The sequence below is a fragment of the Coregonus clupeaformis genome, chromosome 20 (genome assembly GCF_020615455.1).
Source record: "Coregonus clupeaformis isolate EN_2021a chromosome 20, ASM2061545v1, whole genome shotgun sequence".
Classification (NCBI taxonomy): Eukaryota; Metazoa; Chordata; class Actinopteri; order Salmoniformes; family Salmonidae; genus Coregonus; species Coregonus clupeaformis.
The window spans coordinates 60,933,433-60,959,496 of record NC_059211.1 but is presented as its reverse complement, the minus strand read 5'-3'; the positions used below and the strand labels follow the sequence as shown (position 1 = coordinate 60,959,496).

General features: G+C 42.6%; 1 protein-coding gene and 1 long non-coding RNA gene across 2 annotated transcripts; both read left to right on the top strand.

Annotated features, from left to right (window-relative positions):
• The first annotated feature begins 1,596 nt into the window (after positions 1–1,596).
• Positions 1,597–12,333, top strand: LOC121559767. Its single transcript, XM_041872859.2, has 8 exons — positions 1,597–1,781; positions 6,132–6,416; positions 6,561–6,830; positions 6,981–7,055; positions 7,359–7,385; positions 9,866–9,898; positions 10,741–10,799; positions 11,127–12,333. Exons 1-7 carry the CDS (start codon positions 1,715–1,717, stop codon positions 10,776–10,778), a joined length of 795 nt encoding a protein of 264 aa, XP_041728793.2. The 5' UTR covers positions 1,597–1,714; the 3' UTR covers positions 10,779–10,799; positions 11,127–12,333.
• An 11,198-nt stretch (positions 12,334–23,531) lies between these two features.
• Positions 23,532–25,283, top strand: LOC121558095. Its single transcript, XR_005998466.1, has 3 exons — positions 23,532–23,617; positions 24,440–24,498; positions 24,826–25,283. It is a non-coding gene; the product is annotated as an uncharacterized LOC121558095 (long non-coding RNA).
• Positions 25,284–26,064: the final 781 nt, after the last annotated feature.

Here is a 26,064-nt window from a genome sequence, read left to right as displayed (position 1 = left end):
AGGGAGAGAGAGATGGACAGGGAATGAGAGATGTTGATGGGGAGAGACAGAGGGAAGACCAGATGGAGAGACGGAGGGGGAGGAAGAGAAAGAAGGAAAGCAAGAGGGTGAGGGAGAGGAGAATGATGTAAAGACAACAGGAGGACATTAACTCTGAGGTGGAGCCAGAGTAAGAGGAGCAAGAGGAGGAATCCAGCAGAGCCACACACAACAGCCAGACTGACGGTCAGAGGTCTCCACCAACCCCTCAGAGAAGGGATGAAGATGGAGCGTCAGAGAGAGAGGAAGGAAATAACTTAACTTCTTCCAAACAAACACCTCCATCCCGAATTCCCATACATCAAGACCCAACTTCTCCTAAAACAACGGCATTACCCCACAATCCCCCACCACGTGTTGCACCAAGACCACCATCTATAAGATACTATCATGGCTATCAGATGGGTGTAGAACAAGGAAGAGTAGCGAAAGCAATGGAAACCCAGAGGAGCAGTGGTCAGGTAGACAGAGAGGGAGGAACACCTGACCTATCAGGTCTGAGGAGACCCACTAGCTCAGTGTCAGACTGTACAGACACTCCTGATAGAAGCAGTCCAGGATTGGCAGCTGGTCTCAGAGCCACAGCATGTAGGTACACTATCTACTCCAGTAAAATACAGTTCAGGTGCACCCTCTGGACCAATAGACATCATCTCAGATACAGCATGTACAGCCATAGAGAGTAGCTCAGATTCTCTGTCTACTTCATAGGGAAGTATAGGTAAATCCTATGTACCAACAGAGACCAGTACAGCTCCAGCCTCTGTACCAGGAGAAACCAGTTGAAAAGCACTTGTTGAATATATAGTTTGTTTGACAAATATTTAGATTCTGTACAGGGAAGGTTTGTTTCTCTTCAGTAAACCCATATCTAATTTTCTATCTTTCTGGTTATTATGTATCATATTGTATGAAGAAAAAAAATTTATGCACTCACTACCTGTAAGTCTGCTAAATGACTAAAATGTAAAATGTAAAATATTGTTATCCTGTATGTTATGTGTCATATTTAGCCGACGCTACTATAATTTTTTATAAACTTTGAATAATGTGAATTATAATGAAATGTTGATCCATGCAACAAGATGGCAAACATGTATTATGTTTTGAGGAAAATATTTCATTGTATGAATGTTTTTTTGTGCATGCCTCATACAGAAGTCCTATAGGTCAATGGCTATAGGCTGGTGAATCAAAAGCCCTCAGACTCAGAATTAAATGAACTATAGCTATTAAGTTACCTTTGAATATTACAGTATTGCCAACTGTTGTTACATTATAGCACAGTGATCCTATCAATTCTAAATTATATATGTAATTCTGTACATTGTAGCCAATTATACACACAGCCAAAGACCAGATAAGGGCACGACTACAGCAAGGAATATTCCAGAAGTGGTTCGATAAAGTTAATATAGCATAAAACATAATGCAATGTGTTGGGATACAGTGTGCTTGTATTGCAGCTATTAAACATTATTTACAAGTGAAATGGAACGTTATTTTATTTTGAACCGAGAGGTCATGACTCATGCAGAGGGAGGAACTAAAATCCAAATTTTACTTTCACTTTCACAGCCTCGACAGGCTAGGCTATGAACCACATAGTGTTTTACCATATCTCATTTGAACTTACTTTTATTTATTATCTAAATAAACTAACTAACTAGCAAATATGTCCAAACTAACGCTCATCAGATTGTGCTTCTTGCTTTATCTTGCGCGACCGGTGGTCTCCGGAGGTAAGTTGAACCGACTGGCGGAGCCGAACGAAGCGTTTGGCCTACCTAATATTTGTTAGGCTACTTGTTTGCTATTGTGTGTTAGTTGTATAGCCTAGCCTACAACATCACATAATATTTGATTATCATGAACAATTGGTATATATATATGTAAGATAATGTGCCTTATGAACACTATGTGGGCTGCAACTTCAAGTTAGAAGCGCAGCCGCCGAGTGGGATTCATATCAAAGAAAAAAAGAAACATGGCAAATCATAAACGACATTATGGATGGATGGACAATAGCCTAAATACGCTCTTCCTAATGATTTTCAAAATACGTCTATGGGGGTTTCGTTGAGAAATAAGGACCGCACCCTTCTTATTCAGTTTAGCAACACACATAGCCAACTTCAGGAAGTTATCGGATATTGAGTCCTGGCCTAACCAAGGCTCAAACCTACAGAAGGGTCAGCATGATCATGGTAGGGCCGGAGTTAGGGGCGGGCCTTAGGGGGGCTGGCCCGCTCTACCGTACCTCCTTGCCCATCCAAATAAAATATTGAAATATTTGTCATTTATTTGACCGAGACTCACGCCAACAGAAAGACCCATCAATCTCAGATAAAGAATCCGAGCGAGCGAAACAGCGCCCCTCTGTCTCAGTATGTGTAAACAATGTATCTGATTCTGTCTGGACCAAAAGAGTGTGGCATGTCATACTATTTCTGTCCAGACAGCATCAGATACATGGGCTATATATAGGATACTGGCTTCCCCTAAAGTATTTGCTTGAGATCCCCATTAGCTGATGCCAAGGCAGCTCTACTCTTCCTGGGGTCCAAACACATTAATGCACTTACATTACACATACAACAAAAGATAAAACAGTACATCATATAACATTATTACACCACTACATATCTACAATACAAAATGTATAATACCACCATACAACAATATTACAATGTACGTGTGTGTAGAGTGTGTGTGCTAGCGTTTGTGTGGGTATGCGTGTGTCTGTACCTGTGTGTGTGTCTCTTCACGGTTCCCGCTGTTCCATAAGGTGTATTTTTATCTGTTTTTTGAATCTGATTCTACTGCTTGCAACAGTTACCTGATGTGGAATAGAGTTCCAGGTAGTCATGGGTCTATGTAGTACTGTGCGCTTCCCATAGTCTGTTCTGGACTTGGGGTTTGTGAAGAGACCTCTGGTGTCATGTCTTGTGGGGTATGCATGGGTGTCCAAGCTGTGTGCTAGTAGTTTAAACAGACAGCTCAGTGCATTCAGCTTGTCAACACTTCTTACAAATTCAAGTAGTGATGAAGTCAATCTCTCCTCCACTTTGAGCCATGAGAGATTGACATGCATACAATTAATGTTAACTCTCCGTGTACATTTAAGGGCCAGCTGTGCTGCACTGTTCTGAGCCAATTGTAATTTTCCTAAGTCCCTCTTTGTGGCACTTGACCACACTACTGAACATTTTGCTTTTATTTAGACAGGAGTAATTATATAATTGTGGCAAAACATTCAAAATACTTCACCAGAGAGCATGACTTAGTCACAGAGGATCATTAAAATACTTCACACTCGAAGTTGAGCTCAGGTGCATCCTGTTTGCATTGATCATCCTTGAGATGTTTCTACAACTTGATTGTAGGCCACCTGTGGTAAATTCAATTGATTGGACATGATTTGGAAAGGCACACACCAGTCTAAATAAGGTCCCACAGTTGACAGTGCATGTCAGAACAAAAACCAAGCCATGAGGTCGAAGGAATTGTCCGTAGAGCTCAGAGACAGGATTGTGTCGAGGCACAGATCTGGGGAAGGGTATCAAAATATATCTGCAGCATTGAAGTTCCCCATGAACACAGTGGCCTCCATCATTCTTAAATGAAGAAGTTTGGAACAACCAAGACTCTTCCTAGAGCTGGCCGCCCGGCCAAACTGAGCAATCGGGGGAGAAGGGCCTTGGTCAAGAACCCGATGGTCACTCTGACAGATCGCCAGAGTTCGTCGTGGAGATGGGAGAACCTTCCAGAAGGACAGCTATCTCCGGAGCACTCCACCAAATCAGACCTTTATGGTAGAGTGGCCAGACAGAAACCACTCCTCAGTAAATTGCACATGACAGCCCACTTGGAGTTTGCCAAAAGGCACCTTAAGGACTCTCAGACCATGAGAAACAAGATTCTCTGGTCTGATGAAACCAAGATTGAACTCTTTGGCCTGAATGCCAAGCGTCACGTCTGGAGGAAACCTTGCACCATCCCTACGGTGAAGCATGGCAGTGACAGCATCATGCTGTGGGGATGTTTTTCAGCGGCAGGGACTGGGAGACTAGTCAGGATGAAGGGAAAGATGAACGGAGCAAAGTACAGAGAAATCCTTGATGAAAACCTGCTCCAGAGCGCTCAGGACCTCAGACTGGGGCGAAGGTTCACCTTCCAACAGGACAACAACCCTAAGCACACAGTCAAGACAATGCAGGAGTGGCTTCGGGACAAGTCTATGAATGTGCTTGAGTGGCCCAGCCAGAGCCCGGACTTGAACCCGATCTAACATTTCTGGAGAGACCTGAAAATAGCTGTGCAGTGACACTCCCCATCCAACCTGACAGAGCTTGAGTGGATCTGCAGATAAGAATGGGAGAAACTCCCCAAAAACAGGTGTGCCAAGCTTGTAGTGTCATACCCAACAAGACTCGAGGCTGTAATCGCTGCCAAAGGTGCTTTCTTCAACAAAGTACTGAGTAAATGGTCTGAATAATTATGTAAATGTGAAATTTCACCAAAAAAAAAACTTGTTTCTCACAAGTGTAGGTTGTGAACTCTGCAAACAACGTTTCCACTATGAGAATGAGAACGGTAAATGACTGTAATGCTTGCATGAACAGTAATGAATGTAACCAAATGACGGGGATTAACGGTACTTTTACTAGGCCTACTGGTTACATACAGTGCGTTCGGAAAGTGTTCAGACCGCTTCTCTTTCCACATTTTGTTTTCGTTACATATCTGTATTCCCAGTCATGTGAAATCCATAGATTAGGGCCTAATGAATTTATTTCCATGTACTGTTTTCCTTATATGAAATGTAACTAAATTGTTAGTTGGAAATACAGTGATTTGGAAAGTATAGAGACCCTTTGACCTTTTCCACATTTTGTTACGTTACAGCATTATTCTAAAATTGATTAAATAAATAAAAATCCTCATCAATCTACACACAATACCCCATAATGACAAAGCAAAAACAATTTTTTTGACATACCTTATTTACATGGGGTATTGATCAAAATAAACAATCAAAAGGGCAAACAGTTCACACAAAGTAACAATGAATGTGCACGAATTGTCCTGAGACTGCAGGCTTATTCAGGACAGATTTTGGCGAGAGTGAGCCTCTCGCTTCGCCTCTTCCTCTCTGCTGAAACTAGTGAGCGAAACAGCGCCCCTCTGTCTTACTATATGTAGCCCATGTTTCTGATTCTGTCTGGCCAGAAAAAGTATGACATGCCATACTCCTTTTGTCCAGACAGAATCAGATACATGGTCTACACTTACGGAGACAGAGGGGCGCTGTTTTGCTCGCTCAGACGCTTTATCTTGATACGTCTTTCTGTCGGTGCGGTCAAATAAATGATAAATATTTCAATATTTTATTTAGACGGGCAAGGAGGTACGGTAGGGTGGGCCATGCCCCCTAGCACCCGCCCATAATACCTGCCCTGCTTTATGTGCAAATATTGATATCATAACCATCAGATCGAAGTAAACTTGGAATCACATGATGATATGTTGTGTGGTCCTCCCACTACGACTTGGGAAAGCATGCAGTTTATTAGGCTACAGATTAAATTAATTATGATGAACTTCACAGGGTGGTGAATGTGTAAGGTGATGAGTTTGATGCTCCTTTCAAATAAATATTGACATTCTTATTCTGGTGACATGATTATCGATACTTGACTGCCGTTGGATAAATACAAATATTCTCGCTCTTATCCATAATAATGTCATAATGTAGATAGTTTACCCCCACTGTTGCTGCGAGCTGTTGGCTAGAGTGCATGTGCCAAGACCAGAGTGGGCAGATTTGCTATATAACACAACAGTCTATATAACACAACAGTCTATGTAACACAACAGTCTATATAACACAACAGTACTATCAAAGTGGGCAGGCTACATAGGCCAGATACGCCCAGCAAGCAGAATTCTAGACATAAAAAGTAAAGGTTGATAATAATGTCACTTTCAATGCCAATAGGGTTAAGACTACATATTCATACCCTAACCATAATGTGTTACCCTGGATACATTGATACCCTGATACATGTATGAAATGTCTGCTTTTCCAGATCTTTATCATAAAGTGGGAGGTGAGATCGTGTTGAAGCCAGACAAGTCCACAGTGCCTGGCCCCATCACAAGCATCCTATGGAAGCATGGGAAGAACAAGGTGGCAGAGTGGGACAAGGATTTTGGTGGTCTGGACATCTATAATGTCTTCAAAGGCCGCACAACCCTGAACCAGGCTACTGGAGAGCTGAGAATCAGTGGATTGAAGAAAACAGACAGTGGAGTTTATTCTGTGGAGTTCAACAGCAAACTGCTTGACAAGACATATAAACTATCTGTTATCAGTAAGTGTTTCTCTCTGTGTGTGTGTGTGTGTGCATACATCTGTGTGTGTGTACATGTGTGTATGTGTGTATGTGTGGTCGTGTAGAAACAGCAGGTTATGCAGTACCTCACAAGCATTTTCCCCAAATTATTCCTATTTACAGAGGCAGTCCCCAAACCCACAATCACTTCTTCCTGTAACACCAACAAAACCACCTGCACTCTGACCTGTGAAGGCGACACCACTGATGCTGAACCCGTCACCTACAACTGGAAAGTGGGAGAAGGGGCGTGGCTTGTCGGAGGAAAACAGCTGATTGTCTCTAAGAACGACACTGGCAAATCCACTAACAGTTACAAGTACTTCTGCAAGATGAAGAACTCTGCTGGAGAAGGGGAAGTCAGTGAGCCAGTTGGAGATGTGTTTGGCCAAGGTGAGTGGACACTCATAAGTATGCTACAGTCTTATGTATTGATATGTCAGTAACACTGCTAGTGTTGTAGGACATTTTGAATGCTGCACTATGTTGAATACCTGATCAACTCCTGTCAAAGTATCAATACAAAATGTGTTTTTATTTCAGAGCCTTCCAATATCGGTGCTGTTGTTGCTTTGGTTGTCTTTACCATATTAGTACTTGTCGCCATCGTCTTAACAGGTAAGAACAGCACCTCTATAGTAACAGAGCACTGCACATGTACATATTTCTGAAGCACAGATTGACATAACAGCAGCAACAACAGTGAGCTATACCCCCTGAAGGGGATACCTGTTCTACCTGTATTTACAGTAGTGTTCAGATGTTCAGGTACTGAATGCAGGTTGTTAATTGGTGCTCAGAAATGATGGCTTCTTATTGCAGCTTAGGCATGTAAATGTGGGTAAATTCAATAGCTGACAGAATATTAATGCAGACTTGTACTTTAAGAAGTTATAAAATATTTGTATTTTTACTCCCCAGGTTGGTTGGTGTGGAAGAAAAAAAACGGTAGGATGATTCTCTGTCTCTTCCTGGTTCAACTCTTCATACTCACTGATTCACCAAAATGTTACACAATGTGCATTTCATTTGATTGAAAGTGTCTCAGTAATGTCTTACATTTGTGTGTCTCTTATTTATCTCAGTATATCCCAAACACACCTGGATCAACTTTTTGAGAAAGTATTGTGGTACAATGTTTGATAAGTTTTACCCTAACTTGACTCTGATCCATATTCAACCTGCTAACTGGCTCCCCACAGTAATACAAAACACAACATTATTATTATTCATGCACTGCACCATATACACATACAGTACTTCCATGCACTGCACACATGCTTCCTCACAGCACAGGACAAGATTGTTGTTTTTGTCCCATCCCAGAAATCAAGAAATCTGTTTTAATCTAATTAGGGACCTTTACTCCCTAATATATATGTGTGTGTGTGTGTGTGTGTGTGTGTGTGTGCACGCTCGCAGTGGTGGCAAAAGTACTCAATTGTCATACTTGAGTAAAAGTAAAGATACCTTAATAGAAAAGGACTCAAGTAAAAGTGAAAGTCACTCAGTAAAATAGTACTTGAGTAAAAGTCTAAAAGTATCTGGTTTTAAATGCACTTAAATACAGTGGTGGAAAAAGTGCTCAATTGTTATACTTGAGTAAAAGTAAATGCTATACATCAAATTCCTTATATGAAGCAAACCAGACCAGACGGCACAGTTTTCTTGTTGACTTTTTACGGACAGACGGGCACATGCTTCCTCACAGGACAGGAGTGTTGTTTTTGTCCCATCCCAGAAATACAGAAACCTGTTTTAATCTAATTAGGGCCCTTTTCTCACTAATGTGTGTGTGTGTTGATATGTGCATTGGTGGAAAAAGTACTCAATTGTCATACTTGAGTAAAAGTAAAGATACCTTAATAGAAAATGACTCAAGTAAAAGTGAAAGTCACTCAGTAAAATAGTACTTGAGTAAAAGTCTAAAAGCATCTGGTTTTAAATATACTTAAGTACAGTAGTGGAAAAAGTACTCAATTGTCATACTTGAGTAAAAGTAACAAGTAAAAGTAAATGCCAAACCAGACCAGACGGTACAGTTTTCTTGTTTATTTTTTACAGACAGACGAGCACACTCCAACACTCAGGCATCATTTACAAATGCAGTATTTGTCTTTAGTGAGTCCGCCAGATCAGAGGCAGTAGGGATGACAACGCATTATATTGATAGGTGCGTGGATTGGACCATATTGCTGTCCTGCCTGATCATTCGAAATGTAACAAGTACTTTTGGGTGTCAGGGAAAATGTATGGAGTAAAAAGTACATTATTTTCTTCAGGAATGTAGTGAAGTAAAAGTAAAAATTGTCAAAAATATTAATAGTCAAGTACAGATACCCCCCAAATTTAACAAAAGTTTGAAGAATGAAGAAGAAAGTAAATAGAGGAAAGTGTGAGTGAGAGCGAGTACACAGCATTAATGTCATCATAATCTAATGCAAACTTAAAGGACTGTAGGTGAGAAGATAAGGCATTAACTCTTATTATAAGCAATTTTTACATCAATGTTTACATTACTTTTCACAGGCTATTTTATGTTTTTTTTTTTATTATCAGCTACTTCGCGAATGGTGGTCCTCGATCTTTTGACTGTGATCTGTTTTGTCCAATCATAAGCATGCATGCAGAATTTGTCATGCAATCCTCTCATTAGAAGAATTGACATCTTCCAGTTGCGCGATCTGATTGAGCTTATCTGCACAGCTCTCCCACACAGCCTAGATATGAAATATTTTACAGAAAATAATGCACTGACTATTATGTGACTAAAATGTGACTAAGGGAGTGAAAGCCATTATGTTCATGATGGAAGTTAAGTTAGAGGTTTGTATGAACTATTTAATAAAACAAAAGAAAGTTACTATGACTAAAATAGGACTGAAATGACTGACTAAAACTAGAATAGAATCGTCCAGTCGACTGATGATAACTAAAACCAAGGATGAAATGACTTAAATGGGACTAGGATTACAGGTATTTTAGTCATAAAGACTAAAACTAAATTAACACTGCCACTAAAACAGGTAGTAACACTAACACACCTTTTTACATGGTACTTCTATGAGGCCATTTTGACAATGCAGATATGTGGAGATGTTGCCAGAAATGTGGTTCTCATATTATTTGTGGTGGCATTTATTTTAAGAATATGTTTTTGTGACATGTAACTTACAGTATGAGAAGGTGATGATTATTCATGTGAGTTTAAAGTTAGCAGTGTGTGTGCTAGCATATATAAAATGTATACGATGCAGTTGCAATCTGCAAAGATGAGTCAAAGCCTGAGGGTAAGACACAGTGGCATTCCCATGGAATTCTGCCACTTAGCATCCTTTTCATTGTCATCCAGAAGTGAACACAACAAATACTAATGTGGTCTGTGTATGAGAATGTTAAGCTCAACTTTTCTCTCTTCTCCTCCTCAGCTAAAGGCAGTGATGTAGTCCAGCCAGCCCCAGGCAAGTCATACAGTTAATTTCAGACTGTATAAACAGAAGTAACTTATTTAAAGATGGACTATACAGAAATCACTCCTCCATTTCCTGGTTGATAAAATTCTAATAGTTTACCTAATTTCAGTTTATGTCAAAAAACAAGCAGTCATTGTGTAGAGAATCATTGTACCATCTAATTATTGTACCATTCTGTAACCTAGAACAGGGGTGTCAAACTCATTCCAGGAAGGATTTATTGTCTGTGGGTTTTTTGTTTTTCCTTTCAATTAAGACCTAGACAACCAGGTGAGGGGAGTTCTTTACTAATTAGTGACCTTAATTCATCAATCAAGTACAAGGGAGGAGTGAAAACCCGCAGACACTCGGCACTCCATGGAATGAGTTTGACACATGATCTAGAGCAGGGTTCTTCAATTCCGGTCCTGGAGGGCCGAAACGCCTCTGTTTTTCATCCTCTCCTTCTAATCAGGGGCTAAATTCAGACCTGGGACACCAGGTGAGTGCAATTAACTACCAGGTAGAAATAAAAAACAGAAGTGTTTCGGCCCTCCAGGACCGGAATTGAAGAACCCTGATCTAGAGGGTTACTAGAAATGATCTCATTAGAACAAGTTTGTGGTCAAGAATAGACAAACTAGGAAATCCCTGTGCTGTTTGATTGTTGTAGCTTGTAAGCGTGTGAAGGGAGACCAGGGATGTGTGTGTGAGCTTACGTGCTGACCTACATGTGTGTGTGTGCTTACGTGTGTGTGTGTGTGTGTGTGTGTGTGTGTGTGTGTGTGTGTGTGTGTGTGTGTGTGTGTGTGTATTAAGTCCAACTCTTCAGTTGTGTGTTTTCTTGCCAGACAAAGATGTGTTGATGGGGGACAAAGACAGCCAGTAAAGAATCCAGTGTTTTAGGATGGTAAGTCTGAGTCTGAGAAAGACACTAACCACAAGATTTATTAAGAAAGCATTTGGAAGTGCTCACATTGTTATTACATTGTTATTATGTTTGTGATGATCAACATGTGGTATTTTTCTTTTAATTTGGATGCAATGAAAGTCAAACAATGAACGAGTCAGATTGGTGTTGGTATTCTTAAAGGAAAGGAAGAACACCTGTTGTTGCATTTATAACATAAGACCAAGAGTTTTTCCAGACCATGTGACCTGACCAGGAAAAACTCCTGGCCCTAGTCATTAGTAATGTTTTGTCTCATGAGCTCTGTTCTCTATTGCTTCCTTCCAGCTGGTGGTCTTCCTGGTGGGGAACTGAGGACCACAAAAATGGGGTTTGAAGGCTCTCAGTACATGCCTCCATGTCTGTTACATTGAGACAAATTACTAAGAAGAGAGAAACTGTTGGAGATGTTTTCAATGAACTATAAATTTAAAATGGAAAATAGGCAAACATTGCATTCAATCAGTTGAATCTAAAGTGTTGGAGTACAGAGGCAAAACAATCAAAAAACGTATCACAGTCCCAATACTTTTGGAGCTCACTGTATAATGTGATGAGTTGTGTGCTTTATGAGTTTACAGTAGTTCAGAAATATGAAGGCAATATTTGTATCAGAACATTTTGATAATGGACAAAAACAAGAGATTATCTTATACTTTGATGTAAATAGCTTTGGATTCTTACACTTTCTCATTATTCATGACTCGTCTTTACAAATCAAAATCAATTTGTGCATATTGTTTTTGTTGTTTGAAGCCATAGTATTAATCACTTTGTGGTTGTATGATTCCTTTTCAGGTATTTCCTCCAGAGAACTTTATGCCAACCCACTGCACTTTCTGTTTTTAATCGCATCTTGTGAATTTCTTATAATTTCATAATTTCATAATTCTTCAAGCCCTCACTTGACTTAAGTCAAGGTATTTGTACAGGTTGTTATTGTTTTAGTTATTTTTCTCAGAGTAATTTATGCCAACCCCCACAATAGGCAAAGTCTAGTGTAGGGAGAGAGTGTTGGTTGAGAGGAACCAGGCCTGAGCTCATCCTCATCTGCCTTGTAAAGAAAGAGAGCTTTAAAAAAAAAAAAAAAAAACTTGATTGGTGAAAGCATTTCAGAGGAAGGTCAATTTAGGTCTGGGTTCAGCCATCACCAACATACTGTACATATCCCTATCTGAACCCTTCAGATCTGTGAATACTGAGCTAGGGAAAGAGACTAGTTGACACTAGACTTAGAGATCAGTCTCTTTGCATGCACTGGATGACTTCTCAGCCACGTTCACTAAACGGATCACACCACAGGACTGACGATTCCTAAATCAAGTGTCAACTCCTTCCTTCCGAGACATGCTGCTGTGCAAAACAAATGCACTTCAAAGCGCAGTGTGACATCATCTATCTGCAACGATTGAATTCCGACCTGTATATACTGCCAATTCAATGTGAATTTGAGGTGTTTGATATTAATATTTTTTCAATAAATTGATGAGTTCTATATTGGATTTTATTTTATTATTATGACCTCTGAAAGTTATAAGGCGGATTTTTTTAATAACCTGATTGGTGAAAGCCATTGCCACCCCGTCACAAGGAGGCGCCAAAGAGTATACACGACTAGTCAGGCACTCTTCGGGAAAAGGGTGGAGAATCTGGGGGCAACGTTGTAATAATTAACAAATGTGTGGAGCATGTGATCTAGGATACATTCTAACAATTATATATATATATATATATATATATATATATATATATTTATTGATAATTATAACCATTAGCCAACCAATTCTTAGCCACATGACAGTGCAATTTCATTGTCAAGAAGTTCTCTAGTAGGAAGCTGACTTTCACTTGACTTCATAGGCTACGAAAAGGGAGCTTTCTCAGAAAGATCATCATGTAATGTAGGCTACTGAAATAGCAGTGACGAACAGATTTGCCGAATTATCAACGAGACTTCAAAGAAAATGTCAATCACACTTCTGACTGTCTTTTTGGCGGAAGCAATACTCTGCGCAGTTTCAGGTAGGTTTGGTTGTGCATGGATTATGCATGGTTTTCTCATTGTAGTTTTTTACTAGGCTATTGTGTGCGCCTGACAACCAAGGTGTATATGTCAACAACAGCAAACCACAGGAAAAACAAGGTGTGTGCTACACAGGGCTCAAAAGTTGAAAGCATCGGGGTGAATTGAAGCTTTTACAATGTAAAATAGTCTACCTACCACCAACATAATGGTATGAAAGTGGTACAAAAATACGCTTTCTTAGGCATATCGATAAGAAAAACGACTACACCCTTTACTGCAGGCTACATCCACTGGACACAGACGTCAGTTCAACGTCTAGTCCAAGTTGGTTAGATGAAATTGAATTGAAATGACGTAGAAACAACGTTGATTCAACCAGTGTTTCCAGTGGGATAGCTAAGCAAGTGTGTGCCAAGTGGGATACCGTTAGATAGGCTTAGTGTGAGCTGGTTACCTAGAGGCCTAACCAAAGTAATGATCAAGAAGATATTTTGTTAATGAGGTACAACTTCTCTCTCATTTATAAATATGTGACAGAAAACATGTGTTCATGCAATGGGATGAGAAGGCCACACTAATCTGCAGGCCTTGTGTATACATGTATAGATACAGTATACTGTAGATAAGAAAGTAATGCTAAGTGTATGTTGTGTAGTAAGCCGTTAGTAGCCCATGTGCCTCACCCTAATAATTTGGTCTCTTTCCCCCTCATAACTTAGGCTACTGTTCTGACTTGGTGGTGCACATGTAGCCTATAGCCTGTTTTAGAGAAATGTCATCAGCAAATATTGTAAGAGCTTTCATTGTCTGCTTACTGTATCTCCGTGGCATGTTAGATCATTTATGCAGCAGCATACAATTCATTTTTGGACTTGAACAGGAAGGTGCCGCGGTGGTCCTTCTTGTGGGCAAATTTTGTCATGAAACTTTGTCATCAAAGTCTGGCATTCTCTGGATTTTTGGTACTTTCAAGACAACTGTGAACTCTGGAAAAAAACAAGGTTGAATCATGCGTCAGTCATCTTCAGGTCGGAGCTCTAGAAAGATGCCAGAGTTCCCGACTTGGAATTCTGAGTTGGATGACTGTTCAAAACGTATTTTCCCAGTCGGTTCCCAGTTGTCTTGAACTCACAGAAGTCTGAAATTTCCCAGTTCCGAGTTTCCAGTTGTTTTTAACCCGGCAGAAGTCATGCTGGATTGACAGCATGGCCAATGTATTCAGCCTTTTCTGGCCCATGGTGTTGCGTGTGAATGTTTATCCTTTTAAGGTTGGAAAAGAGACCCTTAAACCCAGACTTGGACCACACACCCTCTCCACCGAATAGCAGGCAGGGGAAGCAAAATAGTGATTGCTTTGCAACGCTTGCAGTTAACCACTGATTCCTTCCAAACCATTCATTGTTGAATTTGCGATTTCCAACTTTTTGTGTAATGTTTATGTGGCATGGCCGATGAGCACCGATATGTTTTATCTATAATTTCTCTTCATATGATAAGGATTGAAAAGGATTTGCCAGTAGATTGTCAACGTGATTCATGATGATGACTGCTTGTCTAGCTTGCTAGCTAAGATGTTGAAAGTATGATGTTAACATGATCAGTCCAATCAAAGCTACGGTAGATATAACATGATTTGACGTTATTTTATCTGTGGCCAATTACCTTAAGCCTTCTTGGATGGCACTTCTAATGTAAATCTATGGCAGCACCCAAGGGGGCTTGAACTTTCTAGCTCTCCCTGTATCTCTTGCGGTGATGTAGTGTCCCCATGAGTGACAGAACACTGAGCCAATCACGGCACAACTAGAGAAGATTACCAACCCCTACGCTCTGTATTTTCGCTGGCTGCCCCTCCACCACAGAAAGCAATGATCTAGCCTGTATTTTGGAGCTGCCTTACTCAAGAAAGAAAAAAAGAGACCATATTTGTATGCAGCTTTATTAACTCAATGATATATATATTTTTACATTGTTTGCAAACTGATATGTGACACGTATTAATGGCAAAATAACATGCAAAACAGGTAATTCTTTAGCTAAACAAGTAACTAGCAAACAAACAAGGAGGCCCGTACACTGTTAAAGCTCCCAATTCACCACTTTAATGACAGCGTTTCGATACGAAACAGATCTTTGTCAGGTCAAACAAACAAACTGAGTGCTCACATCCCAAAATATACAAATTTCTCCTCACATGACCATTAAGCACATGACGCAAAAAAACTATTTGTGTATCTCTAATAATCTGATATCAATGAGATGGGCACATGTAGTAGTTACAGACAATAGTATATATGTATAAAATGACCAAGTAGGAGACCTGGAAGGCAAGACAAATAAAAGTGACATATTCATGTAAGAAATGGTCTGATATCAAACTCTTGGTCCAGACCTTTAGGAGACATTGTACACAGACAGTGAATCCAATACAATTCTATTCACAATAATAGATTATCAGTATCTCCCCCCTTCCTAGGAGTCTTAACATGTTCGATACCAATGTATCTCAGAGAGCTAATGTTGTGACGAGCCTCCATGAAATGCGCAGCCACAGGGTTTCTCTGGTCAAGGGTCCTGATACGTTTTCAGAGGTCGTTTTGTTTTTCCTACATAGCATAGACCACAAATACACTTGATCAGGTGTATCAAATTTTTTGTGGAACACGTAATGATGCCCTTAATCTGTCACGATCGTCATAAACAGCGGATGAAACGGACCAAGGCGCGGCGTGATATGCGTACATCTTTTAATTGGTACTTTTACAACAATAAACAAAGCAACAAAACGATACGTGAAGTCCTAAGTTTAACAAAAACACAAACCTCTCCGGAACAAGATCCCACAAAAGACAAGTGCAAAACAGGCTGCCTAAGTATGGTTCCCAATCAGAGACAACAAGCAACAGCTGATTCACGTTGCCTCTGATTGGGAACCACCCCGGCCAACATAGAAACACACAAACTAGACCAATGAACATAGAACACTAAACATAGAAACCAACACCCTGGCTCAACATATAATGGTCCCCAGAGCCAGGGCATGACAGTACCCCCCCCCCCCCAAAGGCGCGGACTGCGACCGCGCCAACTAAACCCAACAGGGGAGGGGCCGGGTGTGACCACCACTCTCTAGCTACCCCCCCGTAGCGCCCCTGGTCTGGTCTGGCCCCGCTGGCTGGAGCTGGACTGGACATCGGAGGAGCGGATTGCTTAGGCTCCGGTGTGGAGCAGCTGACCAGGCACGGGCTGTGCCGGACTGACGACGCGCACCACTGGCTTGGTGCGGGAAGCAGGAACGGGCCGGACCGGGCTGACGATGCGCACCCCTGGTTTGGTGCGGGGAGCAGGAACAGGCCGGACCGGGCTGGCGACGCGCACCCCTGGCTTGGTGCGGGGAGCAGGAACAGGCCAGGCCGGGCTGGCGACGCGCACCACAGGCTTGGTGCGAGGGGCAGGAACAGGCCGGGCCGGGCTGGCGACGCGCACCACAGGCTTGGTGCGAGGGGCAGGAACAGGCCGGGCCGGGCTGGCGACGCGCACCACTGGCTTGGTGCGAGGGGCAGGAACAGGCCGGGCCGGGCTGGCGACGCGCACCACTGGCTTGGTGCGAGGGGCAGGAACAGGCCGGGCCGGGCTGGCGACGCGCACCACAGGCTTGGTGCGAGGGGCAGGAACAGGCCGGGCCGGACTGGGAACACGCACCACTAACTTAGTGCGGGGAGCAGGAACGGGTTGGGCCGTACTGGGAACATGCACCACTAACTTAGTGCGGGGAGCAGGAACGGGTCGGGCCGGACTGGGAACACGCACCACTAACTTAGTGCGGGGAGCGGGAACGGGTCGGGCCGGGCTGGCGACGCGCACCACTGGCTTGGTGCGAGGGGCAGGAACAGGCCGGGCCGGGCTGGTGACGCGCACCCCTGGCTTGGTGCGAGGGGCAGGAACAGGCCGGGCCGGGCTGGCGACACGCACCACTGGCTTGGTGCGAGGGGCAGGAACAGGCCGGGCCGGGCCGGGCTGGCGACGCGCACCACAGGCTTGGTGCAAGGGGCAGGAACAGGCCGGGCCGGGCTGGCGACGCGCACCACTGGCTTGGTGCGAGGGGCAGGAACAGGCCGGGCCGGGCTGGCGACGCGCACCACTGGCTTGGTGCGAGGGGCAGGAACAGGCCGGGCCGGGCCGGGCTGGCGACGCGCACCACAGGCTTGGTGCGAGGGGCAGGAACAGGCCGGGCCGGACTGGGAACACGCACCACTAACTTAGTGCGAGGAGCAGGAACGGGTTGGGCCGTACTGGGAACACGCACCACTAACTTAGTGCGGGGAGCAGGAACGGGTCGGGCCGGACTGGGAACACGCACCACTAACTTAGTGCGGGGAGCGGGAACGGGTCGGGCCGGACTGGGAACACGCACCACTAACTTAGTGCGGGGAGCAGGAACGGGTTGGGCCGTATAGGGAACACGCACCACTAACTTAGTGCGGGGAGCAGGAACGGGCCTGACCGTACTGGGAACACACACCACTGGCCTTGTGCGGGAATCAGGAACGGGCCGGACCGGACTGGTGACACACACCACTTGCTTGGTGCGAGGAGCGGGACTGGGTTTCCTCATAAACCTCCGCTCTCTCTGCTGCCTACTCAGTTCCTCTCGCCGTGCCTCTACACTCCTTCTCCCTCCTGACCAATGGCCCCCGTAACCTGGTGGCCTCCTCTCCTAGTCCACAAACTCGCCCTGTATCTGCCTCCAGCAGCCCCGTCGTCCATGCCGTGTGCACCCCCAAAAATTTTTATTGGGGTTGCCTCTCGCCTGTCCGACGACGGCCCGGTTGGCGCCGCTTCTCCTCTCCTGCCTGGGTCTCCCCCTTCATCGCCCTCCGGTAACGGACGGCCTCCTCCTCCGTTATCCTCCCCCAACCGAGGAGGACATCTACCAACGTTACCTCCGGCGTTTGCTCCTGGAAACGCTGCTTGGTCCTGTTTTGGTGGGATCTTCTGTCACGATCGTCATAAACAGCGGATGAAACGGACCAAGGCGCAGCGTGATATGCGTACATCTTTTAATTGGTACTTTTACAACAATAAACAAAACAACAAAACGATACGTGAAGTCCTAAGTTTAACAAAAACACAAACCTCTCGGAACAAGATCCCACAAAAGACAAGTGCAAAACAGGCTGCCTAAGTATGGTTCCCAATCAGAGACAACAAGCAACAGCTGATTCACGTTGCCTCTGATTGGGAACCACCCCGGCCAACATAGAAACACACAAACTAGACCAATGAACATAGAACACTAAACATAGAAACCAACACCCTGGCTCAACATATAATAGTCCCCAGAGCCAGGGCGTGACATAATCTTGATGGCCTTGCCCGTAATAGGGTGATTGAACATTGTGCATTTGTTCGTAAAGTTACATTGGGTACATCGACCACATCTATAATTACCGTCCGGCTCATTGGCTAGGGAGATACTACGTGGCACTGGTGGAAGATCAGGCCTCAACACCATTGGCTGATGTTGGGGGCGCGTCTGAAGACTACCCACAGGGGTTCTTTAAACTTATTTTCCAGTTCTCAAGATGTGCCAGTGTTTTTTAATGATGTGGTAGAACTGTTTGCCAAGTGGGGAGTACTGAAGGAAGCATTGAACACGTTGGTCAGGAGGGCGGGGTGGTTTGGGCGTAAGGCTGTCATCCTGGGTCATTGGCTGATGGGGAGGCTGTATTGGCTGATGGGGGGGGCTTTTTATTTAGGGGTGTAGGGTGGAGGCTGTCTCTGCCTAACAGGGAATTCCTGTCCGTTGGCTTCCTGTATAGGTCTGTGCAAAATGTCCAGAAAACTTGTTTCATGCTCATCAAAGGTGAGGGTGAATTTCAAATGTTCACTGCTTGTATTGATGAAGGAGTGGAATCAATGAATTCCTCTGCTGTGCCCTGGAATTGAAGGAATACGTCATCAATGAAGCGTTTCCAGAGCCTGATATGGCGCAAGAATGGATTGTTAGGGCTGTAAATCACATTCTTCTCAAACAACACCACATACAGATTGGCATAATTCGGTGCCATTTTACTACCCATAGCAGTTCCCTTCTGTTGAATGAAAATGTCCTTTTCAAATATGAAAAAGTTCTTAGTCAGAACAATCTCAGCAAGTTCAACAATACAGTTAGTGCTAGGGAGTGTGCCAATGGGTCGTTGACTAAGATAGTGTGCCATGGCTTCTAGGCCTCCCTGGTGGGGGATATTAGTACACAGGGATTCAACATCAAAGCAAGCCATAAGCATCTCCCCATTGATATTGTGCATTGTCTTGAGGGTGTTAATCATGTCCATAGAATGGCGTACATATGCAGGGAGTGACACCACACTAGGTTTTAGAAAGAAATCTACAAATGCAGAAATATTTTCAGTCAATGAGCCACAATAGGTCCCCCCTGGTGGCTTATCCAATCGTTTGTGGATTTCTTTAACGCTCCTGATTGGATTGTCTACTTTCATGAACTCATTCTTTTTGCATAATGTCTACACTTTCCACAAGAGACTTCAGTTTGCAGTGGTGTGGGGTCACGTGACAATTTCTGATAGAAAGTGGTGTTGTTCAATTGTCCCTGGATCTCATTCACATAGTCATCACGGTTTAACACCACAGCTCCGCCCTTATCAGCATTACGCACTATCAAAGTGGAATCCTTTTTTTAATCATCCACTGCTTGTCTCTGTTGTTTAGGGAGATTATTGTAGACTCTGTGTTCTCATGTCTTATTCAGAATCTGAGACTCATCTTTTTCCACCAATCTGCAGTATGTTTCTAGGGAGGGATTTCTGTATCTGGGTGGACAAAAGGTGGATTTGGCACGAAAAGGGGTATTCGTTCTATGGGAAATGTCATTCTTTATTGTGTCACCCATACCCTGAACACTCGTCTCACCCATACTTGACACATCCACATTTGGACACATAATTTGTGGGACAGAAGAACTCCCTAAGTCTCAATGAACAAAATAATTTAGGAAACTCTATTATGGTGTCAAAGTCATTACATGATGCAGTGGGGACGAAAGATAAGGCTTCCTCAAGGCCAACTCACAGGAAGTGGTGATGGGACATGAAGAAAGGTTAATTACACTCAGGCATTCTGACTGCGTGTCCAATAGCGGCCTCGCTCCTCTGTTCTTCTTGCCCCTCCGACACTTCTTCCACGTCCGCGGTGCTGCTGACCCCTGTTGGGCCATTGAGGGTATCCTCTTCCCCCTCGCTTGCGTCCTAAAAAAGATCCACTCCCATGGGAATCATAGCTGTAATCTGAATCTACATCAAGAGAAGATGCATTCTAGTGTGGAGGTAGGGTAACCTGTCGTGGGTAGTTTCTGACGTCACTTCACGTCTGTCTACGGATTCCCTCTCCACAAATACACCTCCTTCTATTCATAGTCATTGGAGTGCCACTCTGCTCCAAATGCCCTGAATGACAAGTCACAACTAAGTCTAGATCAATTTACGCACCAGTGGTGGTGGTGAGGGGGCAAATACTAGTCAAAGTGTGCAGACTACATAGGCCAGATATGCTCAGCAAGCAGAATTCTAGACATAAAATGAAAAGATTGATAATAATGTAACTTTCAATACCAATAGGGTTAGGACTACATATTTATACCCTAACCATAATGTGTTATCCTGAATACATTGATACTCTGATAAATGTATGAAATATCTGCTTTTCCAGATGATCTTTATCATAAAGTGGGAGGTGCGCATCTAATGGAAGCATGGGAAGAACAAGGTGGCAGAGTGGGACAAGGATTTTGGTCTAGACATCTAAGGTACCTTCAAAGGCCGCACAACCCTGGACCTGACTACTGGAGAGCTGAGAATCAGTGGATTGATGAAAACAGACAGTGGAGTTTATTCTGTGGAGTTCAACGGCAAACTGCTTGACAAGACATATACACTATCTGTTATCAGTAAGTGTGTGTGTGTGTGTGTGTGTGTGTGTGTGTGTGTGTGTGTGTGTGCATACATCTGTGTATGTGTGATGTACATGTGTGTATGTGTGTGCGTGGTTGTGTAGAAACAGCAGGTTATTCAGTACCTCAGAAGCATTTTCCCAAATTATTCCTGTTTCTTTCCTCTATTTACAGAGGAAGTCCCCAAACCCACGATCACTTCTTCCTGTAACTCCAACAAAACCTCCTGCATTCTATCCTGTGAAGGCGACGCCAGTGATGCTGAACCCGTCACCTATAGCTGGAAAGTGGGAGAGGGGACGTGGGAGGTCTTAGACAAACAGCTGATTGTCTCTAAGAACAACACTGGCAAATCAACCAATGGTTACAAGTACAGTGGGGAAAAAAAGTATTTAGTCAGCCACCAATTGTGCAAGTTCTCCCACTTAAAAGATGAGAGAGGCCTGTAATTTTCATCATAGGTACACGTCAACTATGACAGACAAATGAGAAAAAGAAATCCAGAAAATCACATTGTAGGATTTTTAATGAATTGATTTGCAAATTATGGTGGAAAAGAAGTATTTGGTCAAAAACAAAAGTTTCTCAATACTTTGTTATATACCCTTTGTTGGCAATGACACAGGTCAAACGTTTTCTGTAAGTCTTCACAAGGTTTTCACACACTGTTGCTGGTATTTTGGCCCATTCCTCCATGCAGATCTCCTCTAGAGCAGTGATGTTTTGGGGCTGTCGCTGGGCAACACAGACTTTCAACTCCCTCCAAAGATTTTCTATGGGGTTGAGATCTGGAGACTGGCTAGGCCACTCCAGGACCTTGAAATGCTTCTTACGAAGCCACTCCTTCATTGCCCGGGCGGTGTGTTTGGGATCATTGTCATGCTGAAAGACCCAGCCACGTTTCATCTTCAATGCCCTTGCTGATGGAAGGAGGTTTTCACTCAAAATCTCACGATACATGGCCCCATTCATTCTTTCCTTTACACGGATCAGTCGTCCTGGTCCCTTTGCAGAAAAACAGCCCCAAAGCATGATGTTTCCACCCCCATGCTTCACAGTAGGTATGGTGTTCTTTGGATGCAACTCAGCATTCTTTGTCCTCCAAACACGACGAGTTGAGTTTTTACCAAAAAGTTATATTTTGGTTTCATCTGACCATATGACATTCTCCCAATCCTCTTCTGGATCATCCAAATGCACTCTAGCAAACTTCAGACGGGCCTGGACATGTACTGGCTTAAGCAGGGGGACACGTCTGGCACTGCAGGATTTGAGTCCCTGGCGGCGTAGTGTGTTACTGATGGTAGGCTTTGTTACTTTGGTCCAGCTCTCTGCAGGTCATTCACTAGGTCCCCCCGTGTGGTTCTGGGATTTTTGCTCACCGTTCTTGTGATCATTTTGACCCCACGGGGTGAGATCTTGCGTGGAGCCCCAGATCGAGGGAGATTATCAGTGGTCTTGTATGTCTTCCATTTCCTAATAATTGCTCCCACAGTTGATTTCTTCAAACCAAGCTGCTTACCTATTGCAGATTCAGTCTTCCCAGCCTGGTGCAGGTCTACAATTTTGTTTCTGGTGTCCTTTGACAGCTCTTTGGTCTTGGCCATAGTGGAGTTTGGAGTGTGACTGTTTGAGGTTGTGGACAGGTGTCTTTTATACTGATAACATGTTCAAACAGGTGCCATTAATACAGGTAACGAGTGGAGGACAGAGGAGCCTCTTAAAGAAGAAGTTACAGGTCTGTGAGAGCCAGAAATCTTGCTTGTTTGTAGGTGACCAAATACTTATTTTCCACCATAATTTGCAAATAAATTCATAAAAAATCCTACAATGTGATTTTCTGGATTTTTTTTCCTCTTTTTGTCTGTCATAGTTGACGTGTACCTATGATGACAATTACAGGCCTCTCTCATCTTTTTAAGTGGGAGAACTTGCACAATTGGTGGCTGACTAAATACTTTTTTTCCCCACTGTACATCTGCTAGATGAAGAACTCTGCTGGGGAAGGGGAAGTCAGTGAGCCAGTTGGAGATGTGTTTGTCTCAGGTGAGTGGACACTCATGTATTGATATGTCAGTAACACTGCTAGTGTTGTAGGACATTTTGAATGCTGCGCTATGTTGAATTCCTGATCAACTCCTGTCAAAGTATCAGTACAAAATGTATTTTCATTTCAGAGCCTTCTGAAGTTGGTGATGGGGTTGTTGTTGGTTTTGTCGTTACCATATTAGCACTTGTTGCCGTTGTCATAATAGGTAAGAACAGCACATCTATAGTAACAGAGCACTGTACATGTACATATTTCTGAAGCACAGATTGACATAACAGCAGCAACAACAGTGAGCTATACCCCCTGAAGGGGATACCTGTTCTACCTGTATTTACAGTAGTGTTCAGGTGTGCAGGTACTGTATGCAGGTTGTTTATTGGTTTACTGTATGCAGGTTGTTTATCGGTGCTCTCAGAAAATATGTCTTCTTCTTGCAGCTTAAGCATGTAAATGTGGGTGAAGTCATACTCAATAGCTGATAGAATGGTTAATGCAGACTTGTACTTTAAGAAGTTTGGTTGGTGAGGAATAAAATAAACGGTAGGATGATTCTCTGTCTCTTCCTGGTTCAACTCTTCATATTCACTGATTCACCAAAATGTTACACAATGTGAATTTCATTTGATTGAAAGTGTCTTAATAATTTCTTACATTTGTGTGTCTCTTATTCATCTCAGGATATCCCCAAGACACCTGGATCGACTTTTTGAGAAAGTTTTGTGGTGGAATGTGTGGTACGTGTCTGGAATTAACTAGACTCTTGTCCATATTCAACCTGCTGACAGGGTCCCCAAAGTAATACACACCCAACATTATTAATGCACTGCACCATATTCACAATCTTCCATGCAGTGCACACATGCTTCCTCACAGGACAGGAGTGTTGTTTTTGTCCCATCCCAGAAATACAGAAACCTGTTTTAATCTAATTAGGGCCCTTTTCTCACTAATGTGTGTGTGTGTTGATATGTGCATTGGTGGAAAAAGTACTCAATTGTCATACTTGAGTAAAAGTAAAGATACCTTAATAGAAAATGACTCAAGTAAAAGTGAAAGTCACTCAGTAAAATAGTACCTGAGTAAAAGTCTAAAAGCATCTGGTTTTAAATATACTTAAGTACAGTAGTGGAAAAAGTACTCAATTGTCATACTTGAGTAAAAGTAACAAGTAAAAGTAAATGCCAAACCAGACCAGACGGTACAGTTTTCTTGTTTATTTTTTACAGACAGACGAGCACACTCCAACACTCAGGCATCATTTACAAATACTAAATTTGTCTTTAGTGAGTCCACCAGATCAGAGGCAGTAGGGATGACAACACATTATATTGATAGGTGCGTGGATTGGACCATATTGCTGTCCTGCTTGAGCATTCGAAATGTAACAAGTACTTTTGGGTGTCAGGGAAAATGTATGGAGTAAAAAGTACATTATTTTCTTTAAGAATGTAGTGAAGTAAAATTTGTCAAAAATGTAAAGAGTAAAGTACAGATACCCCCCAAAACTCCGGTATATGTGTGTGTGTCAACTCTTCTGTTGTGTGTTTTCTTGCCAGAAGCCACACCGTTGATGGACTATAAAGACAGACAGTAAAGAATCCAGTGTTTTAGGATGGTAAGTCTGAGTCTGAGAAAGACACCGACCACAAGATTTATTAAGAAAGCATTTGGAAGTGCTCACATTGTTATTACATTGTAATTATGTTTGTGATGATCATCATGTGGTATTTGTCTTTTAATTCGGATGCAATGAAAGTCAAACAATGAACAAGTGAGATTGGTGTTGGTATTCTTAAAGGAAAGGAAGAACAGCTGTTGTTGCATTTATAACATAAGACCAAGAGTTTTTCCAGACCATGTGACCTGACCAGGAAAAACTCCTGGCCCTAGTCATTAGTAATGTTTTGTCTCATGAGCTCTGTTCTCTATTGCTTCCTTCCAGCTGGTGGTCTTCCTGGTGGGGAACTGATGACCACAAAAATGGGGTTTGAAGGCTCTCAGGACATGCCTCCATGTCTGTTACATTGAGACAAATGACCAAGAAGAGAGAAACTGTTGGAGATGTTTTCAATGAAATATAAAATGAAAGAAAACAACAGGCACACACTGCACAAAGTAACTTGCATTCAATCAGATGAAGTACAGAGCTACACAAGTATTAGGACAGTGACACATTTTTTGTTGTTTTGGCTCTGTACGCCAGCACTTTGGATTTTAAATTATACAAGGACTATAAAGTTAAAGGGCAGACTGTCAGCTTACATTTGAGGATATTCCCATCCGTATGGGGTGAACTGTTTAGACATTACAGCACTTTTTCTACATCATTCCCCCATTTTAGGGGAGCAAATGTATTGGGACAAATTCACTTATGTGTATTAAAGAAGTCAAAAGTGTAGTATTTGGTCCCATATTCCTAGCACGTAATGATTACATCAAGCTTGTGACTCTACACACTTGTTGGATGTATTTGCTGTTTGTTTTGGTTGTTTCAGATTATTTTTTGCCCAATAGAGAGGATTGGTAAATCATAATGTACCTCATAGTCATTGTATCATTTAAAATCCAAAGTGCTGGAATACAGAGCCAAAACTATTTTTTTAAATGAATTTACAGTACTTCAGAAATATGAGGGCAATATTTGTATCTCAGAAAATTTTCTGATGGACAAAAACAAGAGATTATTTTATACTTTTTGAGGTAAATAGCTTTTAATCCTTATCCTTTCTCAGTATTCATGCCTCATCTTTATGAATCTCAATCAATTTGTGCAGGTTGTTTTTGTTGTTTGAAGCCATAGTATCAATGGTTGAATGATTCCATTTCAGGTATTTTCCCCAGAGCAGTTTATGCCAACCCATTCCACTTTCTGTTTTAAATTGCAGCTGAATGAATGTCTTGTATCATTTCAAGGAATTTGTACAGGTTGTTGTTATTGTTGAAGTTATTTTTCTCAGGGTAATTTATGCCAATGAATTCTGGTAGAGGAGCACAGAAAGAATCAAACACTCTCTGTTTTAAACAGAAGCTTCTGGCGGTTTCTGAAGCCAATGTGGAATGTTGAATTTATTTTCTTCCTATGAATTTGGCTCTAGCGTTTGAATCGTTTTGGCTATTAGCTATTATGACCCCATTTCTGAACGCTTAGACTCTCTGGAACATGGACCTTCAACATTGGCTT

What these genes read in the sequence shown, in the direction of transcription:
- LOC121559767 (XM_041872859.2), top strand. Translation starts at nt 1,715, where the DNA reads ATGTCCAAACTAACGCTCATCAGATTGTGCTTCTTGCTTTATCTTGCG. An exon ending in TGGAGATGTGTTTGGCCAAG is followed by an intron (nt 6,831 to 6,980) that starts GTGAGTGGACAC and finishes TTTTTATTTCAG; the next exon opens with AGCCTTCCAATATCGGTGCT. An exon ending in GGTGTGGAAGAAAAAAAACG is followed by an intron (nt 7,386 to 9,865) that starts GTAGGATGATTC and finishes TCTCCTCCTCAG; the next exon opens with CTAAAGGCAGTGATGTAGTC.